This window comes from Acanthochromis polyacanthus, chromosome 13 (genome assembly GCF_021347895.1).
Source record: "Acanthochromis polyacanthus isolate Apoly-LR-REF ecotype Palm Island chromosome 13, KAUST_Apoly_ChrSc, whole genome shotgun sequence".
Classification (NCBI taxonomy): domain Eukaryota; kingdom Metazoa; phylum Chordata; class Actinopteri; family Pomacentridae; genus Acanthochromis; species Acanthochromis polyacanthus.
Genome location: NC_067125.1, coordinates 9,431,888 through 9,453,914, shown reverse-complemented (window position 1 = coordinate 9,453,914; position 22,027 = coordinate 9,431,888). Strand labels below are relative to the sequence as shown.

The window sequence follows — 22,027 nt, the reverse complement described above, 5'->3', positions numbered from 1 at the left end:
GTTTTCAGTAAATTATGTGCAATAAACAGTGTGGGTTTTCTCTTTTCTCTCTCTCTTGCTGCCATTCTCTTCAGTATAATAGAAGTAAAAATAGCCACTTGATCTTTGGCTCGGTTAAAAAGAGGTTGAGAGGATATTGTCATGCGCAAACACTTTCTTCCCCAAATAACTGATTGCTTTAGCACTTGTGCGGGTACCTCATAAAGGAGGTAGGACCCAGGGAGCAGATGTAGATGATAGAACAAACAGTGGCGGTCAGTGGGAGGAATTGTTTCGGTAATTGCTCGTCAGAATTTCCAGTGGACATAAGTGAGCTCTGCAGCGCGTAAGTGGAGACTGTGGGAGTGTGCTCTGAATGCCCGCTATTGTGTTTTGTTTAATTGTTAGCCGAAATTGCAATCAAATTTGTGAAATACTGCTGCGTTTCTGTGCCTTCCATGAGGTTTATTGTACCACTGCAATTTCTCTGTTTAAAACATGAACACTATAATCACACACACACACACACACACACACACACACACACACACACACACACACACACACACACACACACACACACACACACACACACACACACACACACACACACACACACACACACATGTTTGTACTTCTATCTTAGTGAGGACATCCATAGGCGTAATGCATTTCCTAGAGCCTTACCCTAACCTTAACCATCACAACTGATTGCCTAAACTTAATCCTTACCCTAACCCTAACCAAACCTCAATTCATACCTGTTCTCTAAAAACAAGTCTTCACCCTCAAAAATGGCTGTTTCAAAGTGAGGACCGGCCAAAATGTCCTCACTTTGTAAAAATGTCCTCACTTTGATAGTTAAATGCAGAAAATGGTACTCACCATGTAGCAAGTACAAGAACACACACACACACACACACACACACACACACACACACACACACACACACACACACACACACAAGTGTTCTTGCAGCTATGTATATCTCCTTGATCAGTCTTCCGGGAGCGTTTATCTCCCCTCCTGCCTTCATCTCCTTCAGATAGGGGAAGTAGCTGTCATTATGTCAGACATGTCCAGAGCATATCCACCCGTCAAGCCTGATTGGCTACTACTTCAGTGTGTTCGTGTGATTCTCGATGTGCCTATGTGGGTTAGTTAGTGTTCATTTTGGTGTGTGATCATTCAGATTTTTCTCAGTGATGGTGGAGGTTAAAGTGTGTTTGAGGCAATTTTCTCTCTCATGTACATTGCCGCCTTCTGAGCTTCTCTGTCATCTCAGTTCACAGTCTGGCCTTCAAGGTCACTGCAGCTTTCTAGGTTCAAGCGTGTTAGAAAAAGCTGCTGGACCGGTGAAATTCAAGGTTTTGGTTTTAAGAGTCACTGCTGTATATGTACGGTGAATAAAGTCCCATGTTTGTTTTTCTACAGCAGTGACCTCCAGAGCCATTTCTGTTAGTCTGTCCATTTTCTTTGACAATTAGTAAATTATTTAGCTATTAGCCATCGTCGACCAACAGGGTTACAGCAAATTGATGAGCCCATCATCTACATTTTCTAACGGATCATTGTTTGTGGCTAACTCTGCAGGCTGTTGCATCATCTGTTTAAATAAAGTTCCAACATACTTTGATTTGAGCATCAAAACTTAGAACTTGTTACATCATAAAAGTTAGTTACCAGATAGAGTTAAAGGGGAGTGTAATTGATTTTACACATCTAAGTCTGTTTACAGGTGTTTAGGAGTGTTACTGCTCATATGATAAAAGTTTTTCAAAGCCTTTTGTGCCTCCAGACGAAGCCGTGTGAAGTCTGAGGAATTGCATCAAGCGATGGGACTTGAAGCAGCACCAGCTGGGTCTAAAGACTACAAAGTTAGAGAATCTGGGGGTGTGGAGTTAAAAGGTCATCCGTAGCCATTCTCCACCTATGAATGAGACTCAGTTGACTGAGAAGCTCAAGACAACACAAAGCCGGTTTCAGTCTGTGATATTTTGGTGTGGCGAGTTTTTCAGCCCTCCTGACAGTCAGATCCTGGTCTATAATTGGTAATGTGAGGTGTTTACAGATCCAGTCTTCAACCTCTCAAACTGCTCACAGACTCATAAGGATCACATAATAATAATTTGCAAGTTAAAATAGATGTTTACACAGAAGCACCTGGAGCAGTGGACGCTGTTGCCTAGCAACATTAGGTATTCTTGAGGCTAATGTTAGCAACAGATATGTAAACTGACAGTTAAATTCTCAACACCTGTTCTCACTCAAGAATAGACAACTTGTATCGACCCTATCACCCCAACAGTTTCCTTATTTAGATTTGTTTAGAGCTTCTGCTTTTGTTTTTCTCACTGCAAAGCATTATTAGCGCTACAGAAAGTTTGTGCTCCGCAGTCTCCATTTAGTTTCCATCTGCTTCCCCATGAGATCACGCGATGTGGCGCTCTGCTCCCTGACTGCTCCCTCCGGCTCCCTCTTGTAGTGTCTACATGTCTGAGATTAGAGAGAAGAATATGTGTGAAGTTTCTTCTCATGTGTGTGATGCAACCTGATTTCAAAATCTGTTAGGATTTCGAAACTCTTGTAGTGTGAGCCCTTCTCTGGCCTCCACTGGTATAACCATCCAATCAGTGGTGGAGTTGCTTTGTGGGTAAAGCAGGTGCTAGAATTTGACAAGGAAGAAGCATGTGAATGTACAAAGATGATGTCTTTGGTACCGCTGCATTGATTTTGATTCTAACTTTGTGTTGCGAGTCTAGTGAGTGCATGAGCGCAATGCTAAATCAGTGGAGTACTATTCTAAGAGATATATTAAAGCTTAAACCTCCGCCTCTGCTTTTATTGCGACACTGAAGCCCAGTTCTACACTTCACAGCATTACTTTGATGATTGCCATTACTTAACTTTAGACATGGGTGCAAATGTGATTTTATACAATTAATTTGGGTGGGGAATTGCTGCTGACACTAATTGGTGGATATAGCTGTATGTACTGAATTTAGAAGCATCTGTGTTTCATGTTATTGTTATGATTTATGTCTATACAGCCGGTTGACAAATTAAAGGAAAATAGATCTCCTATAGGTGTTCAATTGGATTCAGATCTGGTGACTGTGACCATAGGATTCCCATCATATTTATCAAACCATTCTGCCTTATGCTGTAGAGATGGAGTCTTTCTTATTCTGGACCATTCTAATTAGAATCAGGAAGTGTTTCATCATAGAATAAAAATGATCACTCAGAACATCTTTGTATTGACTTGCAGTAATCTTTCTCTGCTAGGGGACAAGTGGACCCAAAACATGCCAGCAAAATGTCCTCTGTATCCTAACAGAGCCACCACTGTAGGGGTCGATGTATCACATTTTTCCTTTAAATTTTCACTCATCTGTATGTAGTACAACACACGCACAAGCAGTCAATAAATGACAACATATGAAGCATCATACCTTATGTAGTTGACTCATTCTTTGAATTGAACAGTCTCTTTTAGGTCTCTCCCTCTGAGTACAGTGATCTTTTTGCAGGTTTTCCTTAATGTTGATATAAATAAATGTAACAAAATGCCAAGCTTACTTTGAAGCGCGGATGTTACAGCAATGCTGGCTGTGTTAACATTACAGTCATGACACTTACATTACAAGTAAGCGCAACAGGTGTTTTATAACATTGTCAGCCAAGACTTAAAATGTACTTTTATGCACATTGTTCTGCTTTAAATACATAAAACATCCAGCATCAGACTGCTGAAGAAGTGCATTTCTGTCTCCTTCTTCAGAAAATAAACCTTTTTTTGAAGTTCTTTTCTTCTTCATTTTATGACCTATAGTTTATTTTGTTAAAGAAAGAAAGAAAAAGGTCTTGTTTGAGCTGATTTCGTCTGGCTTATTGGAGCTGTTTCAGGTGAGAGGCTGTAAATGAATCAACTCCACTGTTTGCTTTTATGGCCTGATGCTGCAAATCATCAGACAAGAAAAACTTGTGTTAGATTTATTTAATCATCTTCCAGGGACGCACAGAAGATTTCTGTGTCTTTGTAGTTGTCATTCCTGGACAGATTACCAACAATACCACTTAAAGTTGCTCTCTGCCATAAATGTAATAGAGTGAACTGATATATCTTTTCAGGGTCAATATTGATATCCGATATTTTAAACTGATATACACTGAAAACCCTGGCATCACGTATTTGAAAAACTGAGGCACAAAACTCTTTTAAAATGCATTTATTTATTTTTCACATTAGATTAATTAAAAGAGAGCTTTTGAAGATGAATCCTTCAGTGTTGAGAGCCTATTGCTTGCAACGTTGTTTTGATGACAGATAGAGAGACGAGGCTGCATCAAAGCCAAAGTGGCATATTTGAAATTAATTTGAAAAAAACAACTGTCACACTAATTTGAAAAATGCTGCATATTAGATTTGATAATCGCTTGATCCCTAATAATTATCGTCTTTGGCAAATTTAACACCAATACGAATTTACAAAAAATTATGTTCCAATGTGATTTCACTCGGGCTTTTTCTTTTTGTATCTGCGTGGTCCTCCTCACTTCATTTCTCTCTGCTCTCTTCTGAATGATCTATTTTTGGGTTTCATTCGGGGAGAAGGAGAAATTAAGAGTTTTAGCTCTCTTTTCCCTCCCCGGATCCCTCCAGGATGAGGTGAGATGAACTAAATGTGTGTGCGCATGCATGTGTGTGCTTCGCAGAGGTGCAGAGGGTCCCAGTAGGGATACTCTCTTCCTCTCATCACATCTCCTTGCCCACTTGCCTTCGATTTTTAGAGTGATATGAGAAAGATAGAGAGAGGCAAAATGGGATGGACTGCCAAGAGGAATCATGAACACACTCCGACCAGCACCGGGGACTAAGTGCTGTGGAGAAGTAAGTGTGTGTGTGGGAGAAAAAGAGCACGTGTCCATACAGGCGCCCAAGATCAAAAGAGTTACAGGCTAGACTGGATGCATTTGAGTGATGTGGCTGAAAGTACAGACACAAGTGGATGTTAACAGAAAAGAGGAGAAAATACTGATAAAGTCAACTATATCAGAACAGACTCGAGGACAAATATTACCCGAGGTCATGCTGCCATCGGTGTTAAGTGTTTTGTCTGTGCGGCGGTGCTTCCTGTCAGCACACACACATTCAGTCACACATTTCTTTAACCAGATTACTGTGCATAGTGCACCTCATGTTCCATAAGACGGTGGCCTTCACTTCAAAAGCTCAACCATTCTAAAAGGATTACACTGGGGATACTTTTATTGGCTCAATGTGTTTTCAACCCCCTGTTTCACATCTGGCCTGAGGTGCCACATTAACCGGCCAGAGCAAAATTCTTCTGGGATCAAAAAGACCTGAGAACTTGTCTCTTACGCTGACTTCTTGCTCAGCCAACGCACACGCATCCAGCTCACACTTTAGGCCATCCGCCGATAAGAGACTCTTACTGAGCTGCATGAGAGACTACAAGTGGTTTGAAACAGCCGGAGTGTTTGCCGGTGATGGATTTATATGCACAATTTTCTACATCTTCAGTTCTCTCCCTATACATCCATTTCCACCCACATCTGTAAATTCATATAACAAAACTCAGTGCAAAACACCAGGAATTCGAAATGCTGCGAAAAGGTTTCTACACTTGACGAAGCAGAAAATGGTCCGAAAATGTAAGCGCAACTTGTCTTGCAAGCGCACCTTTATCCTCAGTTTACCTTTTAAGTGCATCAAGTCTTTGGTATTATATAGACTAGTAAGTGTGAACAAGGCCCGTCCTAGCACAGGGATGAGCATAACAGAGATTTTTTTAAGTGGTTACATGAGTTCAAGGAGAGTGTTTGCTTCAGGTCAGTTTACCACACTGATAGAAGATAATCTCACGCTAAGAGTTTGAGCGTGTTTTAGTGTAGATCTATGTCAAGACAGTTTGTCAAGTACATTTCTTTTCTGTACCTGCTTTTTGATGAATGGCCTGTGCATGTAAGGAACCTCATATTATATTAATAACCATCTTGTTACCTATAAAAATCATTACCTCATAGAAAGTGATGCCTCGGCTTGAGAAAAACTCCACATGGTGGGGTAAGTTCAAACATGGTGCAACAGCTGTGCCATCCAAAGTGTACAAAGATACTGAAATTAAACCGACTGATTCTCACCACTTTTTTGACCACAGAATGAGACGCCCACCCATCTGACTGAGCTTTCTTAGACTCTTGGTTGCCAAACAATGTTGTGTGGTTTGTGAACATGTCTTTAAAAGATGATTTTCATGTTTGCTGCCTCCCTTACAGACAGAAATAAAATATAAAACAAAAATAGTCGATGTTTAACAGAAAGTCTCTTGTCAATATTCATTAATTGAATTAATTTTGTTGCTTTTTTTAGCATCTGTGGTAAATTAATGTCATTTGTCTCCATCCATTGGTCTATTTATTTGAATATTCATCAGGGACAGACCAATAAATGATGGATAAATAGACCTATATGGGTACCTACACTCAACAAAAATATAAACGCAACACTTTTGTTTTTGCTCCCATTTTTATGAGATGAACTCAAAGATCTAAAACTTTTTCCACATACACAATATCACTATTTCTCTCAAATATTGTTGACAAATCTGTCTAAGTCTGTGATAGTGAGCACTTCTCCTTTGCTGAGATAATCCATCCCAGCTCACAGGTGTGCCATATCAAGATGCTGATTAGACACCATGATTAGTGCACAGGTGTGCCTTAGACTGCCCACAATAAAAGGCCACTCTGAAAGGTGCAGTTTTGTTTTATTGAGGGGGGGTCCACTCCTCTTCAATGGCTGTGTGAAGTTGCTGGATATTGGCGGGAACTGCTACACGCTGTCGTATATGCTGATCCAGAGCATCCCAAACATGCTCAATGGGTGACATGTCCGGTGAGTATGCTGGCCATGCAAGAACTGGGACGTTTTCAGCTTCCAAGAATTCCACATATACTTATTTATCATCTATCATTGATGGAAAAAGATGGATGGATAATAATATCCATATACACTACTGTTCAAAAGTTCGGGGTCACCCAGAGAAGTTGATGTTTTCCATGAAAACTCACACTTTCATTCACGTGCTAACATAACTGCACAAGGGTTTTCTAATCATCAATGAGCCTTTTAACACCATTAGCTAACACAGTGTAGCATTAGAACACAGGAGTGATGGTTGCTGGAAATGTTCCTCTGTACCCCTATGGAGATATTCCACTAAAAATCATGTTTCCTGCTAGAATAGTCCTTTACCACATTAACGATGTCTAGACTGCATTTATGATTCATTTAATGTTATCTTCATAGAAAAAACTGCTTTTGTTTATAGTTTATATGTATTCATTTATTTATAAATTTTTCCCTACATGATTGATTGATGGTTACATGAGGGATGTGCCGCTATCTATGAATCATAGATATATCCACAAACAGTATCGTGAATAGGTAGAACTGTACTGAATTAGTCCCATTCAAACTGACTTCTCTTGCAAGTTTTACAACCAGCCATCTGTCTGTTACAGTTAACTCTGCCCGTGGGGTGGGTTGTAGTATTTTACTTCTGCCAAATGTGCTGGAAGTGTACAAAAACGGCAGGTCTGGGGAGTGAACTTTGAGTAGTAATGTCTAACAGAGAGGGGAATGTTCCTTGTAAAGACACATGAATATTCTAACTCTAATATTTTTTAAGTGATTTAGTCAAAAGCAAAATGTGTTAGGTTGTACCCCACTCTACCCTGCGTATCAGCAGCAGCCATCAGCACATTCAAATAAAGCACTAATGGCTAATGGTCAGTGTTGCTGAGCTGGAAAATGAAGCTGTGTCTGCACTCCAAGCTTCCATTTGTATCCAAAAGCTCGCACACTTCACAGTCTGCAAATGAACACGTTTTGCAATTTTCCTGAATTAACTTTTCAACCAGATGCATGTTTGATATTCAGTGAACAGAACACGCTGAGCACTTTTCATTTTTCACATACTGGGGATGCAGGACCCCTCCTTACGCATTTGAACACATTCCTTGCAGACACTCACAGACCACTGCACACGCTGCAGTTATGTACGCAACAGTCCGGTTCTGTCCCACTGAGAAATCAACAAAGGGTTTGTGTTAGGGAATCAGCCACAGTGCATTGCAGTGTCATGGTGAAATAACAATGACGCTGAAACTGTGCTTCTAAAAATGGAAAAAATATGGCCACTAATTGTCTGTGCAGTCAGGATAGAGGGGTGCCATCCAGCCTGCTGCTTCTGAGGTGGGCAGGATTAAGAATGAAGATGTCATCTTTCAGAGCCAGGATCCATTTCAGACCAAAACGTCGACAGCTGTGGATGAAACTGTCATAGTTGTACGACTTGTTGTAAATTGACTTACAAAAATATCTGACGTCTCAACAGAGTTTCATTCCAAATGACATGCCACCCTGAAACTGTTTGTGGCAAGAGTGTTCAAAGAGGTCTTGAGTGGAAGGATGTGTCACTGCTAAATGGGTGGGGTGAATGAAATGAGGATAGAGTTGTAATTCAGCACCAAAACTTGAGTGTTTCAAAATTCTTGTGCACTAACCTTGTTAGAAAGTGATATTTGTAGTTTAGCTTGAAAATTGTCAAGGTTGTCAGATATCCTTGGCCTGAAAGGAGTTAGAACAATAATGGGGGATAGTTTTGACTGTGTAATGTATTCTCAGAAGCTTTCCCACCATCGTCCCGGATCCATCTGCTATTCGGTACATTCCTTAAACTCGTGCCCCTTGACAGTACTTTGCTGTGTAGGCATACCTCTTGACATGTTCCTAGTGCGTATGTGAGAAAAGCAGGAAGCTGTAAATGCCATATCTCAAATTGCACATGCAGTAATGGATCAGAGTAATGGCTCTCAAATGATGCACGGAGAGAACATTTGTGACTATGAAGCCATTTGATAAAGAGGGGTCATGATAGCTGGGGGTAATGGCACCAAAAGTGCATATTCAGCTCCTATACATCCACTCCTAGTCATTTGGAATCATGCTTTTAGTTTTTTTTCCCTCTCTCTCTGTGGCGTGCCTTTAATGCATAACACTCCTACATGTCTCTCTTTGTTTTTCTCGCTCTTCCCCAGGGGCAGTGGGGGGGTAGGGGGGTGGTAGCGCAGCAGCAGCAGAGCGTCTGTGAGCCTTTTTATTTCTTTCGCTATCTCTGCAGGTTAATAAGTCCCCATCTGAAAGTGGAGCAACACACGCAGTAATATGGCAGCGCAGTGACTTAGAGAGCAGAGGCAAACTATTTGTATAGTGTCTTTTATACTTTCCTCTCTTTTTCCAGCTCCTTTTTGCTCTCGCATTGTGACTCCAGAGGGGGGTTTTGCACTTCAGCCAAGGTGGATGGAAAACAAGCTCATGATAAAAGCCTGACCTTTGTCTGGGCTCTATCATTGCGCTGCAGGGACAATGTCGAGGGGTAGACGGGAGAGAAATGTCAAAACAAAAATGCCATTGCTCACTGAGGTGCAAATAAAGCCGGACTTTGATATGTGTGGCAGCACTTGCCTCCTCTCAGTGTTTTTTGTTTCTGTTTGTGTTGTGCAGAACTAGAAATGCACCTTCATGAATTTTTCCACTTGTCCATGAACCTTTGAGCCTGACGGTTTGTTGCTGCTGTTTTTTCTCGTCTTGTTTACCGCAGTCAGAGCACTCGCAGGGTAGCTTCACATGGTGACTTGTGCTGCTCTGGGTTTGTTAGGCTCAGTGGCTGTGGGGTCTCTGCTCTGCTCTGCTCTTCAGTTGGCCGCTGAACCTCCCCCCGCCTCCCCACACTCACCCACTCACCCACCAGGCGCTGGGATGGTGGCCAGAATGCACTACCTGCCAGAGGCCACAGAAGCAGCCTGCACACAAACATGCGCCAGCTGAAAAACTACATTTTACGCACCTACATGTTTTATACACACAAACACACCTGGGGCGATGCAGAACGGCCTCTGAATTGTTGGGTTATTCCTCTCAACAAAACTGGAAAAAAAAGCACAGCGTGATCCTGCTTTATCTCACCCAGCCGAGGGCTATGAACAGCTCATAATCTCAAGAAACTAAATCCAAATATTACAGCCACAAAAGGCCAAAGACGGGGCAACAGGTGAATTATTTTCAGGCCGAGTCATGATTTTCAGTTACAGCCCAGAGGACACTGTGTTGGTTTAAAAGTGTGGAATTTAGTCTCCATTGTGTGTCCTCAGCGCTGTTGTGAGATGAGAGGACAGCAGAAGGAGCTCCGTACGAAGCACAGCACAGGTCAGGGAGTCGGCGTCTGAGAGAGGCTGTGGAGGGACAGCCTCAATGTGACCCAGGTGTTTTGGCAGGAACACATTTTCTTTTGCTGTATGCTCTGACTGACTAATGAACTTACTTGTATTCCGCTCAAGCACAAAGAGCCCTCCTCTTATTTATTCGGTAAACTTTGTCAGCTGTTGTAGTGCGAGCTTCAGTTTGGCTTCCTTGTTGAATTTAACATTGCAAATGATGGTGTGATGGAAGAATAAGGTTCATTTCTCATCTGTTTTCATGGCCTTGCTTTAGTCAGACTGATTATTGTCAAGTTCATTTTTTTTAAAATATGAAGTCATCCAGTGACTGTAATTAAATAATCTTCCTGTGCTGTCCCACAGCGTCTACTTTTTTAGAAACTAATATCTGTTCACTTTAGTTTCATTAAAATTCCTTAACTTTATTCACGACTATACAATAATGACTTTTTAGTAATTCCAGGGCTGTCATTTGTAGAGGAGGGTGACTTAATAGGCAAGAATGAAAATGAATATATTAACTTTTTTTCATTTTGTCTAATAGGTTTTAAGTGCATAGCAGAGAACGGTGCCCAAACTAAGAGGTGCAGTGAGGAATAGAAGAGACTGAGAAATGTTTTTGACATGGACTCATTTTTTTTTTGTTTATAAAGATTTGAGCTCAACCTGGCACATGCATGTTAAACTACATGTTTAAACCAGATTTAGGCAGGAATTTTTGAATGAAGGTGCTGCAACCTTGATGCACCAACTTGCAAGTCTACTAGTGGCATGAAAATAAGCTAAAATTCACCCCTTCAAGATCCTGCATGGTGAAATAAATAGAAGCTTTAGTTGTGTATTTGTTTTGGCTCACAAAAGACAATATTAACTCGAGTCATATCAGGATGTGTTGCAGTGTCAGGATAAGGCTTTAGTTCTTTACAACCTGTGGGTGTGAGGCTTACTGAGGTGCATTATTGAAACTGTAGACTGTATTGTTTGTGGAGTTTGACCTGCTGCTCCACCGATTTTGACCTTAAGAGTCATAATAAATCACTGCAGTAGCTCTTAAATATCCATGAGGCTGCAAAGATAAAGATAAGCTTCCCATCATATATTATAAATTAGCAGTTAAAAAAGGAGTGAACGTGCGCCGTATAATGTCAGTTTTATTAGCTTGCGGACTACAAGTGTGAATCTTTAGTCTAACTGATCTCAAGTCAAAATCAATGTTAAGGACCTGAGGACTCAATGTATCAACGAGGAATCTACTTAGAAGCTTTTATATGTAATAAAGTCTTCTCCCTGCAGATGGTTCCTGTCAGCTCGCTCTGCGAAGCACAAAGCCAGAGTGCAAAGAAGATTAAAGTTTGCAAAGATCTCCAAGGTTCAAAGAATGCACGGATCGCTGCGATGATAGAGTGGTTGAGGCGAAAGAAGAAAGCGAGCCGAGACACATCCCTTGACGTCGGCAGAGTGGGGATGTTTCTCGATAATTCGCAGCGACCCGTTTGATGGACATCTCTGAGTCTGTTTGAGCTGGCGTGAGCTCCCAGCTTGTGGTGTAGCTGTAATTGCCTGTTGGTCGCAGTAATGGCTAACTGTCTCCGCAACGTTTACTTTTCATTATGCTGATGTATTCATCACAGCCCCTTTTGTTGACCTTATCAATCAGAGTTTAATTTCCTACAGATTTCTTTTTAATTACAACTGTTTCTCTTCCTCCCTTGTCCCCCGGGGGTCTGCTCAGATTGCAGCACCCGCCCGTTAAGAGGTGGCACCCGCCAGCACGGTGACGGTGGCACACTGTTGCCTGGTCAGAGATTAATCAGCCGTTATAGTGCCTCTGCCATGCTCGGAGCCTCAAGTCAAATCCATGACTTAATTGGCAGTGAAATGGCAGAGGGAAATAGTCCCGCTGACCAGCAGCAGTAAAGGGCATCTGAGCGCCGGCATTCACCTTTCAGCTGTCACACAACCTGATTATATTAGCCTGTACAGGTTTGATAACTGTATCCCTCAAACCCTGTGATTAAATTGATTCGAAGTACAAAGATGATTCAGTGGCCTTTAACTCCACTCATTTGTGAAAAGACACTTACAAGGAAGTGGTTATTACTGCAACATATGCGGAATAGATTCGACACTGACAGTCCATATTTTTCAACATAATTTTTATTTTGAAGCCCGAAACTGGATTTTCTTCATATGAATCATTTGTTTAGCATATTGGCATACAGAAACAAAAATCTAAAGTTTCAGGAATGATTTCAAAATAAAGAATTTCACAAAAGAAAACGGCACCTGCCAAACACAAAGTCACAACAGTCAATACCGAGTATGGCCTCCATTTGCTTCGATGCAGGCAGCAATCCGTCGGCGCATGCTTTGGACCAGGCTTCTGATTGTGGGTTGGGAACAGCCCATACGCCTGGCTACATCACTGTAGCTCAAACCGGCCTCCACCATACCCAGTGCCCGGAGACGTTGTTCATGTGATAGACGCGACATGATGCTGTTCACTGGACTAACAATGGTGGCCTTTTTTGGGCCTTTATATAGGCCTTCAAAACCCATTCTCAAATTGTGCAGATACTCACTGAGTATTGCTTGGTGTGTATTTGGTTCACTTTTGCAAAGTGACCAACCCATGTGCAATGAATCATGACAAAATGACAACTCATCATTATCTCAACTACCAGGGCACTAGATCATCAGTAAATCCACAATGAATAATTACAACCCCCCTACAAGTAGAATTCTGCGTACATTTCTACCTCAAAGTTTCTACTGACTGTCAGTATATTAATTTAGTTGCTACATGGGAAATGTGTCAAAAAGCAGAGAGTATGGAACAGTGGAAGGCAGTGAAAGTTGGAATTGTAGCTGTTAATTAAAACAAATAAACAACAATGAAGGTAAAATAAGGTTTTACACTTTTTTGGGAGATATTAAAAAAAAACTGGATTTTTTCCAGTCTGCCCTGAAGGCTAGAATAGCATCTTAGATTCAAATAAAACAATATGACAATCACTTATGAGCAGTTTGTCTGCTGCTTGTTCATAGAAAATGATGCATTTCATTGTAAGTCTGTCTTTAAAAGGTGCTTTGCATCTCAGCTAGTTGTGTTCAACCAAAAAGCCGCAAGGTTTCATGAGACGCTGGCAAATCGACCTCCTTCCATTCACAAACACAGGTTATCGCATGCCATTTACGGAGCGCTTTTAGTAGCCATTCAAGGTGTTTGCTTTTAAAAATTGGGGTCACTTGGAGTGCAGTTTTTTTTTTTCCCAAGGTGTATACGTGTGTGTTTGCTAGTTCTTCCATTTCTTTTTTAAACACACATCCTATTTAGAGTCTGTCTGAAGCCTGAAGGCCCGATGGCAGATGAGCACCACACAGTTCAATCAAAGTGTCGAAAGGACAAATCCTCTCATCGCTGTGTGTCTTTAGTACACAAAAGTGTAAAGACTTTCAGCAAAGAGAGCAACTCTGAGGAGTGCTGCTCTCTGATTCTACCTGTGGAGTGAAATGATGCAGACAAATGCGACCGTGTGAGCTGTCATGTTCCCTTTCTATTGATTAGAGGATTAACTGTGTTTAGTTTTGATTCAAGTCACCATGGAGGAGTATGTAGCTAATCACTTAGTGTCAAGGCATTAGTGCTCGCAGCTGTGGGTTCGATTGTGGTAAACGGCTGCAATGTTTCCCCTGAGACTCTCTGGGACTGATGGTCGGGTTGGTTCATTTCTCCACCACCCCACCCTCTGCTCTGTCTCCTCAACCTCTTGCATTATTTGCCAGAGGAAGAAGCATATCCATCCATTTTCTGATAATGACTTAGGGGCATGTCTCAAGCTGTCAGTGCGTGGACCCCATTCTGTTAAGACGGTATTTTCTACCAGGGATTGGGTGAGCTATAGTCGTGGGTTGAGGGTGGGGTTAATATGCACCCCTTCAAGATACTGCAGCGATTACTGGAGGTGGACTCTCCTTTAATGCTCTCATCACTCCTGGTGAAAACCCATTCCATCCCACACACACGAGTTGCAGCGGGGCTTTGAGATGTCATTAACCCGCAGTGGCAATGCAGCTAGGCCACGGTGACTGATGGAAAGATGCACTCCATCTTGCGTGCAGGTGATCACAAAGGTCACCGGCAATAAGACGCCATCAGGCTAAATTGTGATGTTGAGTTGTCTGCCACTGGTCATGAAGTGTACTTTTGCTTTTTGGTGACATTACAGCTGGAATGCGTTGTGCTCTCACAAGAGGCAAATTTTGATAATGCTGAACAGAACCTTAAGGTCAGCCTGACACTGCTAAGTAGTGGCGTTGAGTGGCACGAATGGAGCATCAAGGATTAAAAGGTCAATAGGGCTCCTAAGCTGTGAGAAGACTGAATATAAAGTTGAGGACAAGCCCCTTCAATTCTCTAGACTCCCCATTAGCTGTCACGCCTCGTGCTCAAATAGTGTTCTACCTTGTATTACAATTTTATTGGGGTTATGCACTTGTCTCAAGTAGGAACAGGAGATTATCTTTTTTTTTTCATCAACATCTTTTATCTTCTTTTTTTTCATTCTCAGTTTTGACCTGTATAAAGTACTGCTGAAGGAGCTGTTACATTGCAGTAGGAGTGTACCTGTGTGCTAATTGTTTTGTATCTGCATGACAACAGACTGCTCCTCCCCAAGCAGCGTTCTTCAACTGGTTTTTCTCTCTTAGCTGTACATTTGGGAGCAACAGCGATGACACATACAAATCATGCTTCCCCTTTGAAATTCCTGTACAGCAGCGTCAGCAAGATCTGCATTCCCAAAATGACACAGTTTGGCATTTAAAGTTGAAATGCAGTATCACTTTACCCCTCACTGTTGTAACAAACTCATGCATATTTATCATGTCCTAATAGACTAATGTGCTCCTATCGCTGTGCCCCTGTAAATGATCTCCTCTGACTGTATCAGTGCTGTTAGCTGTGCTTTCTGGGCTGATGCTCATGAATATGCATCCCTGTGGTGTTAGCATGTGTTCCCCAGATCTCACTAGCTTTTCGCTGCTGCCCACAGACTTGAAAAACATAATTTCAAAACCTGTGCTAAAATCTATCCGATCTGGTCCTTTACTGTACTCACAGTATTCTAAAATGCATATTATTACAGTATTGTTATATTATCTTCAAAAATTTCCAAAACAAAATGTTAAAAAAAAATGGAAGGATAAGAGATTTGGATATGTATATTTTAGATCTGTGGCTCTTGTTGGCCACTCATGTTAAATCCTGAGTAACTGTGACAGTATAACAAAAGCTTTCAGCAGTAATTTACATGTTATTGTTAGCTACCTATTTGACCCTGTTAAGTTTTATTTTTAGCTAGCTACTTCATTTCTCTGTTACAATTTGCGAGCTGTTTTCCTGTCACTTTTAAATTATTACGTTAATCATTTATTGATCGCTTTTAGGCAACTTTTTATATTATTTATCCATAGCTACTTTTAGCTGTTCCAACTTTTTATTTATTGTTATAAGGTAATTATTTCAATAGTTCTGTTACTTTTAGCAAATAGTATCAGCAACCTATTCTTTTTTTTTTAAAAAAAAATCAATGTTTTTGCTTATTAAAGTGTTTCCCATTACTTTCAGCTAACCGTTTTAAATATTTCTCTGCTTTTTAGCTGTTTCTACTTTTTATTCTGATTAGCCATTACGTTCGCTAACATTTTGTCTCTTAGCGAACTATGTTAGCCATTTATTATTTCACTTTTACCCAACTATTTCAGCGATTTACACAGAATTGTTTAGCTGTTTTAATCATTTATCTGCTTTTAGCCGTCTCAACTTTTTTATCCATAGCTAAAAGAAAACTGTTGGAATTGTTTAGCTATTATGTTATGCCAAAATTTTGTCTTTCTCTCTCTTGGTTAACCATTTATTTTACTTTTAGCCAATTATTTCAACAATCTGCACATTACTTTTAGTTGTCTTGACCTTTTAATTATTACTGACAGCTTTATATTAATTGTTATTTTTAGATAACTTTGTCACTGTTCAGTTTTATCCAGCTATTTTAACTATATATCCAATACTATTAGCTGTTTCAAACACAGTCTTTGGTTTGATCTGTCTATTTATTACTTTTAACTCATATTTAAATTGTTTATCCACAACTTTTAGCCAATAATTTCACCCATTTATTCATTGCTTTTAGCTCACTATGCAAACTGTTGGTTAATTAGGCTTTAGCAGTATCGGTTATTCTTTTTTTCCCTCTCATGTTCATTCATTACTCATTGCTTTAGGCTATTAATTCCAGCCATTTAACTCTGTTAACTAACTATGTTAATCTGGTAATATTTACTTTAAGCTGTTTGATTTTACTTTTTTATATTTTAAGCTTTCAATTGTTGTCCTTTGCTTTTAGCTATTTCAACAACATATTAATTAGCTGAAGCCTTTTCCACATTTTATTCATTGCTGAAAGCAAATTATTTGGAACTATTGTCTAGAATTTTTAGCTAACAAATTCAACTATTTATCTTTCACGTTCAGCTAACTTTGTCAACCATTTGTCAATTGTGTTTATATTTCAGTCAGTTACCCATTACCTTTAGCTATTTCAACCACATTAACCTATAACCTTTTATTTATTGCTTTTAGCTAATATTTAAATTATTTGTCCAACATTTTTACCAATGTTCCATTATTGTTAGGTATCTAATTTGATTTCTCTGCTCATTTGGTATTGTCTCAGCTTATTTGGAAGTGTGCACTGTGTACTCAATCTGTTGGAACTTGTAGTTTAGAAGTTTTGTTAAAATAAATGTACTAATGGTTCCCGTCACATGGTCCTATTTGGATGCTGAATTTCCTCTTGAGTGCAATTCTCTCAAAATCTATTTGTATTTTCGATGCAGATTAGTTCAATTCTCCACATCGTTCCACAAGCCCCAGGCAACAGCAGAAGTGCTCCCTGGGCTCCATGTACCTCTGTTTGGAAATAACAGTTTTAGAGTGCGCTAATCAGATTTCAAGTGCAGTAAAAACAGATTTAAATTGTAAGGAAGTGATTAAATTAAAGCTAAATCACAGCTGCATTTGTTTCAGAACAACAAGACAGTGTTCTTTGTGTTTTCACATTAGAACAGTATGATGTGTGGTGACATTTGTTTTTCTGGGTTGTCCGGGAATACATATTTTGACATTGTGAAAAGGCTTTTACAAACATTCAGTGAATAACTGAAGTGGTCTGTAACAATGATTGCTTGATTAGGACTTAGAAATGGTCTACTTTCTTTATTTTCCCTTGAAAGCTTTCACTGAATGGAGAGTGATTATTGTTCATGCACTTCATTCCTCATTAAACCCAATGTTCTGTGTTTTTTAAAGCAAAGCTTGAGAGGACTTCAAATTACAGCTTTGCTTCATCATTACCAATCCATAACTTTGAACTTGACATTTAGAAAAAGGACAAAATATAATTTGTTGCTTTTTTGGGGGGCCAAAATCAAAAGCTCCAAGATTGATTTAATACCTCCAGTTGTCTCTTTGGACTCTTTTCTTCTTGTTATTTTGACTACAAGATGGTAAACAAATGTCAAGTGGGGCTGCACAGTGCCACACACAACCTGAGGGCTTTTACTCAGTTATGACCCTTAATCAGCCCTCAGCTTGTGAACTTTGTTTTGACTCAGCCCACAGTTTTGTGCTGGAAGCGCAGTGGCAGTCATTGATCAAGCGTGGTGCCGTGCTTTGAAACCTGCAGGGAATGTTTGAAGGAAGACAAGAACAAAAGAAAGAAAAGGAGTCGCAGGGGAGATTAGCAGAATGAGGATGTCTCATAAACTGAGTGGAGGAGCTTCGTTAATAGCGCGTGCGTGCGTGCGTGCGTGCGTGCGTGCGTGCGTGCGTGCGTGCGTGCGTGCGTGCGTGCGTGCGTGCGTGCGTGCGTGCGTGCGTGCGTGTGTTTATCAGTTTATCGGGTGAAATTAAATTGAGGAAGTGTGTTTCTGTATGTTAAGACTGAGAGTTTTGTGCAAGTGTTATACTCACGTCTTGCATTTTGTTTTCTGTCTCTTCAGTGAATAAACACAAGCCATGGATTGAAACATCATACCATGGTGTGATCACTGAAAACACTGACATCGTTCTGCTGGATCCTCCCCTTGTGGCCCTGGACAAAGATGCTCCCATTCCTTATGCAGGTATGGTACACTTCAACATTAACGGCTGTCAACTTGAGGAGGATCATAACAACGGGGGTAAAGTCAGAATATCTCAGACCAAATGGAGGCAGTCAATGATGACTCAAGTGTTAATCCACCCTGGGAAGCATAGCTGCAGGATGTACTTTCACTAAGGATATAAACCATATAAAGCTGTCATGTGATATCACTGTGAAGGGGCTTAAATTGGCTTCAGTATAACTGCTGCATCACAGCTTTTTTTAGTGTTAACCCTGCTCTGTGCTGCAACCATTTAATCCAATAATTCCCACTGAACATACATTGCATCCAGCACTCATATTTCCTATTTATTTAGAGTGGAAAGTGGACCAAATAAGCCCCATGGTAGCTGGGGACACCGTAGAAAAAAAAGAGAGTCAAACCGGATTAGATTCTTCCCACTTTGTGACCATTCCAGCTCATCTAAAGGGTGCCAGCTCTTGTGGGAGGACGTTAGCTGGAGGCTATTGGCGAGCCCAGCCAGCCCATCTCCCGCTAGGCTGCTAATGTGGCCAGGGCCCTAGCATGGGGCTGTTACGTAGGGCTGAAGCCCACTCACAGAGACCCTCAAGCCGAGCTGGATGGATGGAGAGGAAGAGCGCGCGTGTGTGTATGTTACTAAAACATTTTTTGCATTGTTTGCTGCTGTGTTTGTGTGCGTGCTTGTGCTGTGGCATGGCCTGAGGGGACTCACTATAATGGCCACCCTACAGGGAGAAAGAGAGAAAATGATGAGACAGTAGGGAGGGTGGCTGGCTGACCAGCATATGTCCTCTGGCTCTCGACAGACTGATAGCCACACAAGGAGAAAGTACACACACTCGCACACAGAAGGCAGAGCATGTGGGTATTCCTAGATTTCATAAGTGAGAGTGGTGGGAGAGATTTCTCACTAAATTATTAATAAACAAGACCAGCAACATCACCAGTCTGTCTCCCTCTCTTTTGCCTGCCTTCTCTATCGCTTCTCATTTCTCCTGCCACACTCTTCTCCTCCTCTCATCGCCACTTCCCACATATTTGTCTTTGCACCTCTGAGCAACCCCAACAAACCCTCACAGGCACACTGCAGCAGCCACCCTCTTATTCTCTGCTCCTTACAGAGGCTGTGTCCAACTGGGCAGGCACAGTTCAGGGAACAGGCAGTTATCGAGTCATTAGCTGAAGCGAATCCTCCTTTCTTCGAGCAAATTGCCAGGGTGGAGTGGCAGGTCAGTGCACAGGTAGCGGTTAAGCCTCATTAATTAGGCCAGCCAGGTTTTAATTACAGTACATCTAAGACACCGACACTGGCTGCCTGACTGACGACTGTCACACAGCTGAACTGGCGATGGCAGGAACTGTGGGACATTTACAGGCTCATAAAATCCCCACCTGCTTTAGCACATTAATACTGTACACATTTCAAAGGATGATTTTAATGCAGCAGTCATTTTCATCTAAAATAGATGTTAACATAAAAATCGGAATGTATAAATTTTCCATCTGTACTAACTTAAAAGCACCTCACGACTCTGATTAATTCAGTGTGAAATTACCGCGAACCCACAGTCTTTCCCTGCTAGTCTCTTACATCACTCCAAACCTGTCCGGTAATCCTCTCGGACTGCTGCGCAGGATGCTGCAGTCGCCACAGTCGCCACAGTCACTGGTCTGTAACAACAGGAAATGTGGCAGCGCTGCGTCTGAAAGCTGGCTAAGACTGACATCAGCCATCCCTGTGGCACTACAGCAGCTCACAAGCTTCAGAATCACAGAGACAGGATGTCAGGTAGAGTGAAGCGCTCAGGTACAGATCCTCATAGTTTTAAACATGGCTGTGTCTGACAAAGTGCAGTTGTTTTGCCCTAACAAGCGAAGAAAAATAAGGCAGGCAGGTGATAGAAACAGCTATACGCTACAGACATCAAGGAGGTACACTTTGATGTACATCTTCAGTCTTATGCTTTATCAAAAACAGTTTTTTATTCATGAAGTGAGTTACACATGCATATGAACAAAATATGTCTGGAGCATCTGCTTCTGCCTAGTCTGTCACAACACATATTTTATTAGCTGACATGTGCCCACACAAACTCAGTTATTCATCGACTCGATTTTTCCGTTCCAGTTACAACTATACGTTGAGTGATGTCGAAGCTGTGATGGAAAAGTGAAACCAAGGAGATGCGTCAACTTGGGATCCGTGTCTGACAATTTCTGTAACTTTCCGAACTTCACTATCTGACTATCTGTCACAAGTGTTGAAAAACTTTGCTCCCAGACTCTCTTTTGTCATTCTTTACGCAACTATTTCTGTCACTTTTCCCTCCTCGCAAACATGTGCAACACCATCAACGCCTTCCAAACAATTTCAACATTTTACAACAATAAGACAAAACTGAATGGGATAGTTCATTTTTAACCTCTCCTTTGCTTTCCGTCTCTCTGCAGAAGGGATATACTCATTTCCCTCTGCACGTTCGCATCGGACATGCAATACAAATGAATAATGGAATATATATGTAATTAAGTTTCTATGAACTAGATGTGATGTAGTTGCCCCATTGATAATATCTTTTAATTGGCTAGGTTTTTGTAAAAGTAGAAAAAGTTACTGAAATAGAACCACTGCACTTGTCCTATAGAAGTTATAAACACACCCATTTCAGATCTTATCATACTGTTAAATTAGGGTTATTATCGCACATTATTTCTGTAGATATGGGCCAGTATGGGTCTCTTCCATCCTCTAGTAGCTCAGCAAAAGTTATCACCGTATTTAATTGGAGTGTAGCCATAATTTCGCACTTACAAAGTCACTGAACTTTCAGTCAAGAGGCCTCACTTCTTCTCCAATTGCGAACCATTATTTTTTGACTAAACCTCTCATTTGCACTTGCTGTGTTTTTACTGGGTGATTGGTTAATTTTAGGCACCAAAGCTACTTGGGTACGTTCAGAAAAGGATCATGTTTTGGTTCAAATACAGCCTATTGCTATTACATGCAGCAAAGCTCCATTTTGTACTTTGACACAATGGCGCCATTTTACATGCACCTACTGGTATGTTTGCAAGAGGCCACCTTCGTTATCAGGGTTACTGTCTGTTTATCAATGATTGGAATGGATACTGATGTACCTTCCAGAGTGGTAGAGGGTGGAGAAGGTCCCTACTGGCCCATATTTCTGGAAATGATGTGCAATGATAAGGGCCATTCAATGGGCTGATAACGTCCAAAATCAGGAAGCAAATAAACATTTTGAAACTGCTTATGGCTGGATGCTGTAAAGGCAGATTCAGAGGTATGCACATGTAATGACTGTACTTCAGGCGGTAGTCCTGGACATCCACTAATCCCAGATAAGGTTCGTGGTTCCATCTGCGGCTCCACATGTTGAAGTGTTAGTGGACAAGAAGACGTCCACGGAACAAATATAATTTTCAGTGAATAATACTTGAATTTAATGTATTCCAGTTTACTAATTCAAACTGTAAATCACTTTGCTTGATGCAATAATGAAAGGTCCATCCTCTGGTTCAGAAGTCCAT

At 41.0% G+C, this 22,027-nt stretch overlaps 1 protein-coding gene across 1 annotated transcript in view; it reads left to right on the top strand.

The window, feature by feature from the left end:
* Positions 1-22,027, top strand: part of LOC110955485 (calsyntenin-2-like) — a 356,305-nt gene that overhangs the window by 98,297 nt on the left and 235,981 nt on the right. The window contains exon 2 of the mRNA XM_051958076.1: positions 18,353-18,475. Within this exon, the coding sequence (XP_051814036.1) occupies positions 18,353-18,475 (123 nt within the window). The remainder of the gene's footprint in view (positions 1-18,352; positions 18,476-22,027) is intronic.